General features: G+C 40.1%; 1 protein-coding gene across 1 annotated transcript in view; it reads right to left on the bottom strand.

Annotated features, from left to right (window-relative positions):
* Nucleotides 1–577: 577 nt before the first annotated feature.
* LOC133456724 (multiple C2 and transmembrane domain-containing protein 2-like) overlaps nucleotides 578–18,124 on the bottom strand; it is an 87,974-nt gene continuing 70,427 nt past the window's right edge. Inside the window, 6 exon segments of the mRNA XM_061735279.1 lie at nucleotides 578–1,156; nucleotides 3,635–3,732; nucleotides 5,212–5,321; nucleotides 5,529–5,638; nucleotides 12,302–12,343; nucleotides 17,737–17,850. Coding sequence (XP_061591263.1) covers nucleotides 1,112–1,156; nucleotides 3,635–3,732; nucleotides 5,212–5,321; nucleotides 5,529–5,638; nucleotides 12,302–12,343; nucleotides 17,737–17,850 — 519 coding nt within the window. The 3' untranslated portion in view covers nucleotides 578–1,111.

Raw genomic sequence — 18,124 nt, 5'->3', positions numbered from 1 at the left:
CACGACGGCTAATGAGCAGCGGGGGCGACGCATGGATGAGACGGGAAACACGTGGTGGTGCATGCATTTACTGATGTTGGACACCAAGCAGACAAAGTCCTCGGAAACAATTATTAATAATAAATAACGCGTTTGCACACTGAGCCCCAACCTCACAGGAAAGAGATTCAGACGGAGATACAGGAGTCACCGGTCTGGGGGAGAGATACATCCATACTGGGGGTGATTAAAAACGGACTGATGCTTATTGTTCTTAGGGAAATTAAGTAAAGGTAAGTGCAATATACAGGACTGTCGCAGAAAATTAGAATATTGTGATAAAGTCCTTTATTTTCTGTAATGCAATTAAAAAAACTAAAATGTCATACATTCTAGATTCATTACAAATCAACTGAAATATTGCAAACCTTTTATTATTTTAATACTGCTGATTATGGTTTACAGTTTAAGATTCCCAGAATATTCTAATTTTTTGAGATAGGATGTTTTAGTTTTCTTAAGCTGTAAGCCATGATCAGCAATATTAAAATAATAAAAGGCTTGCAATATTTCAGTTGATTTGTAATGAATCCAGAATGTATGACATTTTTGCATTACAGAAAATAAAGGACTTTATCACAATATTCTAATTTTCTGAGACAGTCCTGTATCTGCAGCCAACTGCAAGATGTAAAAGCCAAATGTAAAAACAACTAAATCATCCTGAAATCATCCGTAATATCCTGAACCTCAGGCTGTAAAACAGCTGATGAGAAACATTATCAACCACTACATTCTTTAAGATGGCAGGTTACAGTTTCATATAAAAGTCTCACTTTGAAGAGTAAAGATAAAGTACAAAATACAGCAGCTTGTCACTAAAAACCGTTCTATGTGAACGGCACATAGAAAAATACAATCTATTTTAAAATAGGTGACTGTAATATGATATAATCTCAGTAAGGACTTCTTTGGTCGGGGGGGGGGGGGGCTGATACGGTGCGTTTTCAGCCTCCTGACCAACGAGAAAAGAGTCTCTTCCTCCGGCGGGAGGTTTGGGGTTTGACGCCGACACACGGCAGCATCAGGTCCAGCAGCGGAGCGTCCTGCCTCCGCGTCGCCGCGGCAACGCCTACGACACCTTCTTCTTCCTGCCCCTCAGCTCGCCGTAGCGGACCTGCAGGAAGTAGACAGAGATAGTGTTGAGAGGAACACACTAGGAATGGGTGATATTTTATCGTTCACGATAAACCGTCAAAAAAATTCCCCACGGTAAGAATTTGTATCTCACGGTAAAAATGATAAATTCCTGTTGATGATGTTTTGGTGTAAAACTGATTTATGGTTCTGTGTTAAATCCACACACAACGTACGAGAAGGAAGGAAGGAAGGAAGGAAGGAAGGAAGGAAGGAAGGATGGAAGGAAGGAAGGAAGGAAGGAAGGAAGGAAGGAAGGAAGGAAGGAAGGAAAGAAAGAAAGAAAGAAATGAGCCTAAAAGAAAGAAAGAAAGAAAGAAAGAAAAGAAAGAAAGAAATTAGCCTAAAAGAAAGAAAGAAAGAAAGAAAGAAAGAAAGAAAGAAAGAAAGAAAGAAAGAAAGAAAGAAAGAAAGAAAGAAGGATAAATTCCCGTTGATACGTGTTTGTGTAACAAACATGGCAGATCTGAGTCATTCCAGTTTTGCAGTACAGGTATAATCATTTAATTGGTTTTTATCAATTTAATGTAATTGGTGTAGTTTAGTATTTAGTATCTTTTAGAGCAGTGATTTGGCTCCAAAGACTGAATGTGGTGATAGATTTATAGTTACAAAGGTGGAGTTGAAACATTTTTATCGTTATCGGGATAAATGCCAGAAATTATCGTGATACATTTTTTAGTCCATACCGCCCATCCCTAACACACACACACACACACACACACACACACACACACACACACACACACACACACACACACACACACACACACACACACACACACACACACACACACACACACACACACACACACACACACACACACACACACACACACACACACACACACACACACACTCTCTAGACGGTAATGAATTCAGCATACGGGGTGAAACGCAGGGGAAGGCAGTCCTGCAAAGTTCAGCGTTCACCCCGGGGTAAATATTAATAAAAAATAAAATGATGCTCCTTTCTTGTTGCTAATGAGGGGCCGACAACTTAACTCACACACACACACACACACACACACTCTCACACACACTGATAATACGTTTCTTCACAAGCGACGCAGCTCTGAAGAGAACTTAACCCTCGGATCCATCGAGGACGATAGGGAGGAGACGACTGGGGTCAAGCAGCTCGGAGGACAAAGACGACCAAGAGAAGGAGAGGGAAGAGAAGGAAGAGAAGGAGAGGTAGAGGACTGGTAGATGCTACACAACATGAATCTGACTGAGTGCTTTTATGGTTTATCAGGGTGTCTACAGGTTTGACCAATTTAAAACTTTTTAATACCATTTTCAAACTAAATTTAAGACCAAAAAGACGATTCAGTCATAAATCCAGCGCTGAGGTCGAGGTTGCCAGATCTGACAGGTTCCAGCCCAAACGCCATGTAAAACCCGCCCAAATAATGAAAAACCAGCCCAGATCATACTTTCTCTATGATAAAACCGTTATAAATTATTAAATGCGGAATAAATTTCAAGTCATAAGCAAATGAAGCCAAAAAAAGTTCAGGCTCCAAACAATTAAATTGAGCAAATTAAATCAGATAAAATATCAGTGGGTTTATTGTGTACGTTTTTACTTTTCTCTGCCATAATGGAAACTTTTTTGTTAATAATTTCTCCTAAATATTTAGTAAAAACCAGGAAAAACAGCCCAGATTTTATCAACCCGCCCAGTGTGATATTTTTCAGCCCAATTTGGCTGAAACTCGCCCAATCTGGCAACCCTGACTGAGGCGTTGTCAAGCAAGCCCGTTGAACAACTGGAAAAAAAACATTTATTTCTCCTCAAAACTATTTATTAAACGTTTTCCTTTTCAAAATGTAAGAAAACCTTTTAATGATGATGCCATAATGGCAACTTTTATGTTGATAATTTCTCTTTTATATTCAGTAAAAACCAGGAAAAGCAGCCCAAATATATATTTGTCTACCCAATTGGGCTGAAACTTGCCCAACCTGGCAACACAGATTTAGGAGATTCTCCTCAAAATGATGAAATAAACTTTTTAATGACGACTGGATCCATTCCCTCTAAAATTAACACCCTTGGATTGAGATTTAAGACTAATTAAGACATTTAAAGGCCTTATTTTATCAAAAATTGAATTTAAGGACCCTGTTTTAAGCATCAGTGCAGAACTTCATGACCGTGGGGATATCTCTGTTATTTATTCCTTCTTTTCTCCTCTGAGTGGGAGCAGGTGACACGAGCGCGGCGTCTGGGCCTGGGAACAGGCAGCGCTGCAAAGCTGCCAGGCAGCGACCTCCACCAGGGATGTATCAGCACCAAAACACAGCAAAATTACACAGCGCGCCATAATTATACAGACAAGGCTAATTATACAGACGGGAGAAGGAATGCCTGGGAGTTGTTGTGGTGGGACGCGGAGCCGGCAGGCTCGGGGATTTAAGCTTCCTGGTCCGTGATCCTGCAGAGCTTTACCTTCTGCACATCTGACGGCACCCGCGACAGGAAATCAAGCACCTCATTGTTGTCGATGCTGTACGGGTTCCGTAACTTCTTGGTGAATTTATTGATACCTAAAACAGAAATTCACACCAACATATCATTACGGTTAGTCCGCTGTAGCCGCGTCTTTTGTTTCCACACAAACAAACACTGGCAGGAGAGACTCCTGCTGCCCGAGGAGTCGCGTTTGCAGCCGCTCCATCACCAGACCCGCCGGTACGGCTTTAGTTTCACCGTTTGCAAGATATATTTTTATCTTGACAGGTTGTACGTCTTATTTTAATGTTGTAAAAGGTGGAAATGTTGAAATGCACAAGGGAGAAGACTCCCAAATGTAAAGAAATTAGAGTAAAAAGAGAATATTTTCACTTGTTTTTAGAGTTTTAGTTCTCGACACCACACGTCTTGGTCTCGGACTCTGATAACTGAGAGTCCGTTGCACCAAGGTGACAGAATCTGGTGATCAGCAGTTCTTCCTCTTGTTAATGTACAGTTTTGTAAACTATTTGTATTTTGCATCTGATTTAATGTTTTACGTCAGAGTATTAGGGCCAAACTAAGACAAAAAAAAATTGGAAATTACGAAAATAAAGTAATAAAATTACGAGAATAAAGTCAAAACCGAATGTTGCGAGAATAAAGTCGTAATATTACGAGAATAAAGTCAAAACCGAATGTTGCGAGAATAAAGTCGTAATATTACGAGAATAAAGTCATATTGTTGCAAGAATAAAGTCGTAATATTACAACATTATTCTTGTAATTTTACGACTTTATTCTCGTAATTTTATGACTTTATTCTCGTAATTTCCATTTTTTTTGTCTTAGTTTGGCCCTAATACTCCGTCATAAATGTTTTGGTGCATCTGCATGTGTCTGTATTTAATTACAGTTTTGTGTTTATAACGGCCTTGTTTGAATGAATATATGAATAATATTTGCATATCGTTGTGATTGATTAAGCATCAGGTCCATTTCAGTGATGCTGATATACGGTGTAATCTGATTACTATAATGGTAAATAATGTAATTTCAATCTTTAATATTTAAAATTCAGGTTTCATCTCCACATTTAGTCAAATTTAAATCAGTAACATTTACTATTCCTGACTTTTCTGAGGTGGAGGGGGGTGTTGGAGCTGGTTATTCTGCTAGAGGACTTTGGGACTAGTTAGTAGTCGTGTCAATCCTTAAAAGCACTGGAGTCAATCCTCCAATAGTGTAGAAATAGCGGTAGTGCAGTCGCCACACAGATCTGATCTCAGCTGATGGATGAAAACATTTCTAGTGAGTTCAACATCATCATCCACTTCTCTGTGTTATTGAGCTGCAGTTGAAAACAAGCTCTTATGGAAACTAGAACCAGGATGATGGAATACAATCACGCAGGATCAGGACAGAACTGGGTTTGTTTTTATCTCAGTCTCTGAACTAGTCTTGGTCTTGATATTCTCTGGTCTTGGTCTGGGTTTAGGTGGTCCTGAACACAAGTCTACTTGTTTTATTGAGACATAACGAGGAGCCGGAGAATCGTGGTGTCAGAAACTCACCCCAGGCCAGGACGATGTAGCGGACGGGGACGTAGTAGGTGAGGGCCGTGGCCGTGACGAGCACCAGCAGCGCCAGAGCCGACAGGAACGGCACCGACCAGTTGAACGTGCTGCCGGGGAAAAACCAGAGAGTCAGGGACGTGCATTTCTCCAGATTCACCTACTGATTAATCAATGTGAGTTTCTGTGATTCTGGATGATAACAGGAGAAAACATTAACATTATTTTCAGAAAAAGACACGACTGCAGTCCGTTTTCCACCGCAATCACACACAAGCTCGTCCTCCTGGGACTCTGAGGGCAAACGTTCACGTTACTTTTTAATGCGCTCCCCGAAGCAGGCGATCTCGTCCAGCAGGTTCTGCAGGGTGATGATGGTGTCCTGGATCATGTGGAACTTCTCGATGAGGCCTCTCCTCTCCGACTCCTGCCGCAGAAAAACAGATCAACAACAGAAACGGCGCTGGGAAAAACGTCAAACACGGCAGTCGGAGCCGGAAAGAAAAACAAAGGTGTCGGGATTTCTGTGGTTTTGTACAAGTACGAGTAAAACGGTCACTAATTCTCTCCAGCTCCAGTTGCCTAGCAACCACAGATGCCAAACGAGCCTAACGTCCTCTGTTGTTTCAAATATCCAACAGGGTGAACTAGTCATGAAACAATTTAAGAAGAAATATAAAGAAATGGTTTATTTGAGGTATAAAAGTGAAGACTGTGTTTAAAGATCACCAGCTTTGTGTTCTGCTATTCTGTCATGTTGTCTTTGTAGGTTTATATACTTAGATATACATATTATATTTATATCATAGTTATATTATATTGATGATAGAGCTTACATCTTGTATTAAACAGGTTATTTTTGTAAAAAAAAATTATATATTTATACAAATTAGTGTATAGTGTAAAAAATAAATACAGACATATAATTTATGTTTAGTTGTGGAAACGGGGTGGGATTAAATAAGTTTATACTTCCTCCCACTCCTTTTTCGAACATGTAACTTGAAACTTGATGTTATTTTTCTTTATGTTTTTCTGTATTTGTTTTCTTGTCTTTTTTCTTGTTTTTTTTTACATGTTCAAAATAAACTAAATAAACTAAACTAAGTCTATGGTGGTGTTTACGGTGGATTTATGTTGATTTTAATGAAGGAAAATACCTCCAGATGGGAACAGAGAGACAACAAAGGTAATATTACATGTATATTATATATGCATGTATACATGTATATTATATATGCATAATTATATATGCATAAGTATTATATATGTATTATAGATGTTATATGTATATATTTAATAAATATTACATACCTCACTACGTATCTGCGTCTACTACGTATCTAAAATATTACACAGAAAGTATTAAAATAACTGAAGATTGTGTCTTTTCCTCCACATAGAAAGTTTGTATTGGCTGAAAACAAACACATTTCTTGTAAAGAGAGTGAAGTTAAGGATAATTAATAGATCAGACTATTATAAACCAACAAATAATATCTTTATTAAATATACTACTCTAAAATTCCATGACATAGTAGAGCAGAAAACTGTTTTATTTGCCTTTAAAGCAGCAGAAACTGCTTCCAAACTGCATTCAGGATTTGTTCCAGATAAAAGAAACCGCTCTGACCTGAGGGGGAAACTCATGTTTGAGACGACGACAGTAAGAACAAATATTAAAAAGAGATGGACATCAATTAAGGCTAGAGAAATATGGAATAGTTGTAATAACAACCTAAAAATGTGCAGTTCTATCTTCAAGTTTAAGGAAATGTTTAAAGAAAATACTGTAAATAAATATAAAACACTATAATTATAAAGTACATTATCAAAAACTTCTTTATGTATTGTTTGTTTCCACGGAGTAATGCTAATGTCTCATATTTAAGCTGATCATAAGATAAAAGGTCTAGGCACTATAAGCTACGGCTTCAGCTACACCTTTTCGGCAAAAGAAAAGTTTATTTTACCTTTTCATCTTGTTTTGTAAAAAAGTGTGTGCAAGCCGAAATAAAAGAAAAGAAAGAAAATTTGTTTCATATTTTATAGATGAAGTATAACGGAGCCCCTCGACAGCTGAATTAGTTCTTTATAAAGTATATTTATTCATGCACCCTCTTTTAAACACCACCCAAAACATGGAACACACTCTCCACACAGACAAATCAAAGTAGAAAAGTAACAAAAAATAACCGTAAAATAAAAAAGTAAAAAATAAGTAAAAAAAAAAAAAAAAGAAAAAATTAAATAAATAAATAAATAAATAAAAATTAAATAAAATTAAAAAATTAAATAAATTAAAAAAACGGGGGGTAAAACTTAAGACAGCTGAATTAGTTAAAGAACAATCCGTTCACATAGAAGCTAAGTGAGTTTGATGACAGCATCATCCCGAGACCGCAGGTCCGACCCGGACCGGCCGAGCACTCGCCACATCAGGGCTGGACATCGCATCAGGGAAGAGATAAAAGAGATAAAAGAGATAAAAGTATTGTTGGGAGGCCGGCGCCGGCGCCCGGAGGGAAGAGCAGCTTTAAACGGAGGAGACAAGAAAATCTCCCGAAGACGAGGCTTCAGACGGAAACATGTCCACATCAAACGGGCCGGGACTATAAAGAGCCGGGTTCGGGCTCCGCCATGGTCCAGATGCTGCAAAACCACATGTGAGACGGCCCGACTTTCCCATCAGTGGAGGATCCGTCACGCTCTAAAGCCCTTCGGTCTTCCCGGGGTCAGGTTCCCACTGGAACCAGAACGCTCTAAATCAGACACTCACACACACTGATGGTACGTTTCTGCACAAGAGAACGTCTTCCTCTTAACCCTGGGATCCATGGAGGACCGATAGGGAGGAGACGACTGGGGTCAAGCAGCTCAGAGGACAAAGACGACCAAGATGAAGAGAAGAAGAGATGAAAAGAAGGAAGACAAGGAGAGGTAGAGGACTGGTAGATGCTACACAACATGAATCTGACTTTTATGTCTACAGGTTTGACCAAGTTTAATTTCAGACTTTTTAATACCATTTTCAAACTAAATTTAAAAGAGCATGAGGCTCCTTTTAAGAAATGAGCCTCTCTAGCGCCACCCTTCACCACGACGGCCGTTGGGGGTACTGCAGCCAACAGTGAAGCCGGTGTGGGTACCAGATTGTATCGGGCTGCAATATTTTCCCCGGAAGTGTGCATTTTTCCCCCGCGATGGTATTTTAGTCAGAAGCAGCAGATCATAGTGGAGGTAAAAGGGAGAAGAAACATATACAAGGAATTATCAGAATTATCAGTGATCTTACTGACATAGGCTAAAAAAAATATTAGAGTTAAAATATTTATTAGGGACTATTTTCATTAGACAATTGGAGATTCATCAGTGAGCTGAGAACAATAATAGCCTACTATATACAGTATAGGGTAAACAATCTTTTGCTTGCTGCATAGCAGTAAGCAGTTAAATATTTTGATCTTAATAGACATTTTAAATTATCGATTTGCTTTATTACATTTATTAATCATCAATTTTCACAAGACGGAACGTCATCACGTACGGGGAGCCGGGAAAAAAAAGCAGGTGGGAAAAAAAAGCACCGACACCGGCACGGGAGAACGTGGAGAACGCACATGCAGCGTCATGTGACGTCACATCTGCAGGACAGCGCGGGAAATTTGGGCCCGAATTGCAGCACATTTTGCAGCACACAGCCTGTTTAAGGCAACGGAGAGATACACTAGAGGACTCATTCTTTTGGGTTTGGAACGCTTCATCTGACATTATTACTAGAAAAATTAAAACGTATAAAAATTTTTTTCATAAATCCTGCCTCAATCCTGCCTCAAGCTCCTTTAAGACCAAAAAGACAAGTCACTAAGAAATCCAGCGCTGAGGTCGAGGTTGCCAGATCTGACAGGTTCCAGCCCAAACATGATGTAAAACCCACCGAAATAATGAAAAACCAGCCCGAATCATACATTCTCTATGTTAAAAACCGCCAATTATTAAATGCGGAATAAATTTCAAGTCATAAGCAAATGAAGCCAAAAAAGTTCAGGCTCCAAACAATTGAGTAAATTAAAGCAAATAAAATATCAGTGGGTTTATTGTGTACGTTTTTACTTTTCACTGCCATAATGGAAACTTTTTTGTTAATAATTTCTCCTAAATATTTAGTATAAACCAGGAAAAGCAGCCCAGATTTTATCAACCCGCCCAGTCTGATATTTTTCAGCCCAATTGGGCTGAAAATCCCCCAATCTGGCAACCCTGACTGAGGCGTTATCAAGCAAGCGAGTGCTTTTATGGTTTAACAGGGTCTCTACAGGTTTGATCAATTAAAGACTTTTTAATACCATTTTCAAGGTATTTCAAGGTAAGACCAAAAAGACAAGTCACTAACGCCCCCGTTTTGCTCTTTTCCACTACGGGTCGAGGCGGGTGGAGTAGATACTTTTTCTGTATCTATTCTGCCGAGGTTCTAAGCGGCTGAGTCGGGCTGTGATGTCATCACACTCCAGGCCACCGATTGGTCGGGGGGCCGTCAGACGTTTGAATCAGGAAGCGGGAATCAGCGCAAGAGCAGCTAGCGACTTCCTCATTTTATTCCAGCAGCAACGGCAGCAGAAGTCTGTTTCATGATCCAACTCTGAGGTGCAGATGTTCATAAACCTGGTGCTGAGGAGAGAATTAAAAAGGGATCTAGAAGGAGATAAGGAACGACCAGATCTACCAGGAGCTCTGTCACTTCATAGCTGCTCACGGCTCCAGCTGACTTTTCAGCAGCAGAGAAACTAACAAAAAAAAAGTGTCGCCGCTTGAAGCTTCTCTCTCTCTCATTTTTTTAACTTGATATCGAACACAAGCCACAGACCCAGCAGCACATCTATCATCTCCTCCAGGTTCTACATCTTTAGTGTTGTTGTCTTCTGCGTTTAGATACACAATCAAATACGTCACAGCAGCTTCTCCAACCTCCTACTACTGATCTGGGTGTCTAAAAACAAATGAGGACAAGGCAAGTGGAGACGAGGCGAGTTGCGCTGAGTAGGTACTAGTATAAAAGTGCCATAAGAAATCCAGCGCTGAGGTCGAGGTTGCCAGATCTGGCTGACAGGTTCCAGCCCAAACGTGATGTAAAACCCGCCGGAATAATGAAAAACCAGCCCAAATCATACATTCTCTATGATAAAACCCTTATAAATTATTAAATGTGGAATAAATTTCAAGTCATAAGCAAATGAAGCCAAAATAAGTTCAGGCTCCAAACAAAGACTACAATTAAATTGAGTAAATTAAAGAAAATATAATATCAGTGGGTTTATTGTGTAAGTTTCTACTTTTCTCTGGCATAATGAAAACTTTTTTGTGAATAATTTCTCCAAAATATTTAGTAAAAACCAGGAAAAGCAGCCCAGATTTTATCAACCCGCCCAATCTGGCAACCCTGACTGAAGCGTTGTCAAGCAAGCGCGTGTATAACAACTGGTAAACAAATGTATTTCTCCTCAAAACGGTTTAATAAACTGATCCGGCCCATCAGAGAGACGTTTCAGCCCCTAAAGAGCTTTTTAACACAGTCAACAGGACATTGAAAGGCGGCGCTCTGAAGGAGCCGTCAAAGAGCCGTCATTAGTTCCGTATTGACGGCGTTAAATGGGGCGTTAAGCTCGGGGACTTTCCCCCGAATGCAGCCGGACCCGGTTCCCCGCCCCGGGATCTGCATATGAATGGGTTTGTGACAAGTGGGAGCGTTTCTGCTGAGGTCTTAATCAGCCTGATGTCTGCCGGTGATCAGGTTAAAGAAACTCAGCGTTACACGCGGCGGCATCAGAGGTTTTAGTGGCGAGTAAAGAGCTTAGCAACACACGCCTGGAGCCGCGATGCAGACTTGTGTCAACATGGAAACACTGGCCGCAGTTACATGATGTTTTTTAATTCGGAATTAATTATTCTCAATTAAATAATTCAGAATTAAACTATTTTCCTTCGAGTTTACATGGAAAAAGTAATTATGAATTGAGGTTTACATGGAAAACACGTTTGATGGTCTTTATCCAATTCCTCTACAGGTCTGGGGGTTGGGAAGGTTCTGATTGGATAGGGGGGACGGACCGAAAGTTAAACTACCGGAAGAAAAACAAACTTAAAGCAGCACAATGTAACTTTCAGCTTTTGTTGAGTTTGGCGGCTCCTGTGGACAAAAGCGGTAGTGCTTTACCAGAAAGAACTACATTTCCCATGAGCACCAGCGCGTACTGCCGGAAAACTCCCGTCCCCGTCGCGTGCATTTTATAATGCGCTCTGGTTTTGTTCTACGGCACCTTTTTCCTGTCACGTTTTTTAGACGGACTTTGTCATAAATTGGTAGTCCAACATACTTACTGACAAAATAAAAAAAATACTTTATAACCTGTGAATAACTTAATGTTTTGCAGATCAGCCCTGCACAATTTTATAGGAAAAATAGTAGAAATGTTCTATACATTTTCTTTGCGTTGCATTCTTTCCTCTAGTGCTAGTGCCCTCAGACAGAGGTTCATTAAACCTGTTGGAAGTTGATGTTCCATCACAATGACTCTGGAAATATGATATTAAGGTGGAAAAATTACATAGTGCTGCTTTAACCGCTACAACTTTGAAAAGCTCACAATTTTGATGTTTCCTGTTTCCATCTGTTCTTGTAATTATGTCCAGGTCCTCCAAGCTATTTATTAAATAAATGGTCTCTGCTCTTGACCAGCGTTTACTGCGTGCTGCATCTTGAAACTTTGTTTGGAAAACAAGCCAGAGCAGAATATAAGCGTCATGGAGACAGACGGGCGAGGGAACGAGCAGAAAGAAAGACCAGAATTAATTTAAAGAGGAATGAGTGGATACATGATCACGGAATTATTCTATTCTGATTTAAAATCGGAATAAACCAACCACTTACTTCGGAATTAAGTTTAATTCAGAATGGCCATTTTCATTCAGAATGAGGTGTTTACATGGTAATTTTTACTCATTTTAAATCGGATTTAATTTTAATTCTGAATTAAACTTCCCATTTAAACGACGGACTGAGACGAGTCTCTTCATCAGGCGACAAACTGCTCACCTTCTCATCATCCTCGTCTTCATCCACCAGATCCATGCTGTCCTGGAAGAGAGGGATGTAAAGGTCAGAGGTCACACCCACATACCACAACATACGGCATCAGAGAGACGATAATCAATACTAAAATACTAGCAGTGATCACGTGGTGAGCTTTTTCAAAGCAGTTCTGGTGCTGGTGCCAGACTTGGACTAAAATTCTATAGAGAGAATGTGCATGACGTCACAGATGCGACTTCACAGCGGGTTTCACCCACCGAGTGGCAGAAAGACTGAGTGTCAGAAAGACTGAGTGTCAGAAAGACTGAGTGTCAGAAAGACTGAGTGTCAGAAAGACTGAGTGTCAGAAAGACTGAGTGTCAGCGTAAACTTTCAGTTTGAGCAACTGGAAAACATCTAAAATATGAAAGAGCTGTTGTGCGATCGACTGTACTCATAGATTTAGCAAGAAATCTGAGTTATCGTTTAACAGACTGCCGAAAAATAATCTTAAGAGAAACAAATGGATCGCTGCAATTCACAGAAACAACTGGATTCCAGGCACCGAAACGTGGATTTGTGGTTCCCATTTTGTATCAGGTAATGTTAGATTTTTGGGTAGCTAACGTTAAACGGTCAAATCATAAAGTTCGGTGTCCTCATCACTTTAATTTCTACAACAAATCCTGCCTTGAAGTCGGACCAAGCGTCAAGACTTTTGTAAGCCTTCAAGCTTTGCTTCGTGTATTTCCCCGGTGTAGAAATTAAGTACATATAAATATCAGGAAACTGGATTCGTGGCCAAATATTAATGTCCATGGACCACTGGTTCTTGGTAACTGTACCAAATATTAATGTCCATGGACCACTGGTTCTTGGTAACTGTACAGGTCACTGTCAAGTCCAACTGACGCTAATTTAAGCTGATAATCAGCTGTTATCCCGTCTATACAGCAGGGGCCTCTCCAAACTGTCAGAAATGTAAGACTATTTTAGGAACAAGATTGCACTGTCTTTGGGAATGTGAAAAGATTCAACGTGTCTGGCAAACTGTATGTGATGAGGTTAGTGTGATTATCCAACAACTACTATGAACAACTACAATGTCTATGGGATGTATCCCTGAATCAATAAGACGGGATAAAAAAACGTTACAGTTTTTGCTTATTTTGGGCCGAAAGGCTATAATGACTAAGTGTGAGAAGAACCTCCTTCAAGACATTTGTGGAAGTCGTTGATAGCGGACTATATTTCTTTGGAAAGACTGAGATTTGGAGTTAATGGTCAGAGGAAACTTTTTACAGCAACATTTGGCAAAGTGTTGGATTCACTGAGGACCCTGGGAATCATTGCTGTGTATTTATTCTGGATCTGCTACATATTTCAAATTATTTGTATATATACTGCCCTGGACATGTATAATTTTGAAAATGTAAAAAACCACTTGGACTAAGCATCAGGTCACATGACCCCCTGGTTTCTGGAGCTGCTTCTCTTCAAACAAGAGCGTGGCCGCGCTGCTCGACGAGCTGATGGGAACACGGCCACCAATCAATCAGATCAATCACAGTTAGCTCTGCTCCATCAGCTGAACCTCACACATATTGATCCAGGCTGTAAATATTATTATTTCTGCTCCGAGTTGGAAATCAACATCAACATCAACATGGGAGTCGATGGAGATTGAGCCCCTAGTGGCCGGTGGAGGAACTGCAGCGAATCTTAGTTCTGAATGAGAGTTTGGTTGTTGCTGCTTGTTTTAAAACATATATTGAATTCTGGAGACATTATTACTGATTTAATGGTGCAATCAAACATACGTCTACTGTACAGATGTGACTCTGAGAAGATTTTAATCCTGAAACGCTGTCGATGTTGATGGTGGAAACTTGAATATAGTCAGTCCCAGACTCCAAACCGGACTTTTAGGCTCCAATCGTCCAAGGCAGCACGTGATCATGTGACGCAGTCATGCATAAAGATTAATGATGATTAGGTTTTATAGCACAACTACATCGTGTTATGAGGCGAGAAACAGCTGTAAACAAGATCTTCATGACTGTCGATTGAGCGACTACGTCCCATCCAGCGCCACCAGAGACGTGCATATGCTGAAAAAGGATTTCCATCACACTTTTACGATAAACTGGATTATAAACATGTCTGTAAAACCACCTCATGAAGTTAAAGATGTTTCCATTACAGGTTTTTCTTCGGGTTATTTAGGCTTCACGCCCCGTTTACAGGTGTAGGCTGTTCTGTAGGCTCCTGGTTGCTCAGGTGGGAAAGCAAACCGGTTCTGTGTAATACCTGTTGGAACCGGTTCCAGCAACGCTCCAGCACCAGCACCAACTTTGAGTTGGTGGAAAAGCTCTACTAGAGCCGGGTTAGAAAGAAACTACACCCTTTTTTATGGAGCTAGAACAGTCTCATAATTCACAAATGCACAGGACAAGTTTTACAAATGCACAGACCGATTTGCAAATACACACACAGTTTCACACGTGCACAGAACAATTCACACGTGCGTAGGACAAGATATACAAATGTATTTTTGATGCACACACAAATATAACCTGATTTACAAACGTTTTTTTGTCTGTGAGCTGCGCTGGATTTCCGTGTGAGTTTTGAGACTCCCCTGACGTGACTCGACCCACAAATACGTTTTTTTTAACACCGAATGATCTGCAACCAATCAGATGTCTTCCTTTGTTTCAGCCAATCATAAGAGCGCACCCCACGTGGGGGACGCAGAGCAGTGGATAAAACACGATTTACTCTAAACCAATCAGATTAGGGGCGGATACACCTGCTGCGTTAGCGCCGTTCGTTTAGAAAAGTGATTAATATTTCGAGTTGGTGGAGTAAAGATAAATGAACAGCAACAGGAGATAAAAGATAAATAAACAGGATGGAGAGGAGATCACTGTTCTGATTTTCTTGTGATCCCGGTAAATAAAACAGCGCGATCTGAGATGGTTTGTCGGGCTGTTCAACCAGAGCCGTCGGGAGAGCTCTTAGTCCTGCTGATGCAGCAACTGATGATGGCTGAAACAAAGGAAGACATCTGATTGGTTGCAGATCCTTCCGTGTTAAAAAAAACGTATTTGTGGATCGAGTCACGTTAGTCTCAAAAGTCACACGGAAATCCAGCGCAGCTCACAGACAAAAAAAACGTTTGTAAATCAGGTTATATTTGTGTGCGCATCAAAAATACATTTATATATCTTGTCCTACGCATGTGTGAATTGTTCTGTGTTTTTGTGAAACTGTGTGTGCATTTGTCAATTATGAGACTGTTCTAGCTCCACACTCTTTACAATACAGATTTTGTGTATGAGCATAAAATGAAATGAAAAAACCCAGAAGAGAGTAAATTCAACATTTCAGTGATTCTCTTCCAGGATTTCTGGTGATGTTTGGATCAATTTTCCTCTGAACAACTCGTCCAGGTTTAAACCGTCATGTTTGACTCCAGAACCTGTGGCTGCCTCCAAAAAAAACCCAGACTCAGATAAAACTGTACTTTATGAATTGAGCTTGCATGTTTGATTTTGTATTTTATTGTCTGGACACCAGGAAGACTAGCTTTGGTTTTGGCGTCAGCTAATGGGGATCCTTTTAAATAAACTAAATAATATAAACAAATAAAAGCTGGGCCTCATAGTAGGGTCCCGATTATCAAATAAATCCTGCGATGGACCTTAGAATTAAAAAATTATGCATTTTCTTTTTCCACGCGTCCATGTTTTATATTAGAGTATCAAATATAAACGTTGTTGTCCTCATTAGAGACGTTGGTGTCCCTCAGACGGCGCCGGTCTGCTGGGACAAAGTTTGCCTTGTTCGGGTCTCGTAACGCGCTCGATTCAGCGTGAGCTCAGCGGCCGGCGGAAACTTCACTCAGCTCTTTGAATTATCATTTACAGTTATTTTTCACATTTAGAAATAAAAAAAATCGGTTATAGTTACTTAAACTGTCTTCTCAAATAAATTGTAGCTCCATCAATCATGTAAATCTTTACTTTTTAGACACATTTTATTACTTTAAATAAACAATAATGATAAAAACAGTAAATAAATCAATATATTAATGAATAATATTTGTGAATTTTGTTGGTAATAAAAGTAAAACACCATTAATAAGTCTATTTGTTCACAAACCTTCATAATTATACATTTAATCATCGGTACAATGTTTGACTGAATCATTATCAAAGCACTACGGTTGTGTTTTGGATTTAAACCGTAATTAAGTTCTCTCTGGCTGTAGTCTGCGTGTGGAACCTCCGTTATTGAGCAGAGAGACGGTGGAGTTTTCCCTCGGCGGTGGTCACAGAGCTCTCATGCTCTCATGCTCTCACGCCTGCAGCCCAGCGCGGACACAGTGGGGGAAAGAGCACCGAGCACCGCGACCTTTTCACAAGTGCTAAACATTTTTTTTTTTTTTTGGGACGTGTCAAAACAAAAGCAGAGCAGCCGACCAATTACAGGAAAGCAAACGCAGGACAAAAGGGAGGTGGAGTGAAGAAGGGAATCTTTGTCAGTAAAGGACAAGCGCTGTAATTGGCTCAGAGCGTTTCTCTGCTCATATATGATGTTATTCCATCATCAATGATCAACCCGTTGCTATGGGAACGTACCAGCTTCCAGTGGAAGAAGTGAGTCACACGGGTGATTTTTTACTAAAGATTTAGATTTTGTAGACAGGAAAGAGGTAGACAGAGAGGATGGGGACGACATGCAGCGAAGGGCCGGGACTGGAACCTGCAACCGCTGCAGGAGAAATGAAGCCTCAGTACTAAAGTTGCTTTCGTCAACTTAAATATCGTCGTCAACGAACCTTTATCACCTGAGGAAAACGAGACGAGACGCAAATGCTGGTCATGTGACGATAACGATAATTAAATATATAATGCAAAATCGTAGACGAATAAAAACTAGATTAAAATGTAGATTACAAAATAAAAACTCTGCTAAAATGAGTCTTCATTTTCGTTGACCAAAACGAGAGGAAATGTTCTAACAAAGATCTTCTCTGGGGGGGAGAAGAAGAAGAAGAACCATCTTTGGATAAACTTTCCTACATAGACGTGGAAAAGATAAACCCAATGTGTCGTGGAAAAGGAAAAAGATAAATATGTTGTAAACTCAAATTAGAGTCTTCTGTATCTGGAATGAATGTATTCTTGAGTCTATAAGGTAACAATAATATAATAATAAGATAACCTAGTTTGAATTGTAAAATGGGTTTGGCTAAATACAATCTTTGACTAAAACGAGACTAAAAGACTTTTAGTCGACTGAAACTTGACACGACTAAAAGGAGAATGAACATGGCTAAAACTAATAAAAACTAAAATGATAGCTGGACCCAAAGACTAGACTGAAACTGAAACAGGCTGCCAGAAACATCACTAGACCTGGGTGATTTATGGATAGAGGGCCGGACTCACCTCGTCCTGACTGACCCGTCCCGAGCTGATCTGCAGGTAGTTCCAGACCAGCAGCAGAACCAGGACCAAGGGAAGCATGTAGAACTCCCAGTACCAGACGGTCAGGATGAACACCTGCGGGCGGAGGTCAGAGGTCAGAGGTCAGGTGGTGTACGGAGGTCCAGAGGTCAGAGGTCCAGTGTTGCCAACTCCTCAGTAAGGAAAGTAGCTATTGGCTGTCCCAAAAGTCGCTAGAAGTCGCTAAATGACGTCATCGCCTAATTTGCATAATTGGCAATTTGCATATACCTGTAATGGACGCTGTAGGAGAGAGGAATAACGTCTTGGGAGAGACAAAAGTGAGTAAAAAACACCCTAAATATGTTTAGAACTACAAATGTACAAAAAT

This window comes from Cololabis saira, chromosome 2 (assembly GCF_033807715.1).
Source record: "Cololabis saira isolate AMF1-May2022 chromosome 2, fColSai1.1, whole genome shotgun sequence".
Taxonomy (NCBI): Eukaryota; Metazoa; Chordata; class Actinopteri; order Beloniformes; family Belonidae; genus Cololabis; species Cololabis saira.
Note: the sequence above shows the minus strand (reverse complement) of the source record. Positions and strands in the feature narration are given on the sequence as shown.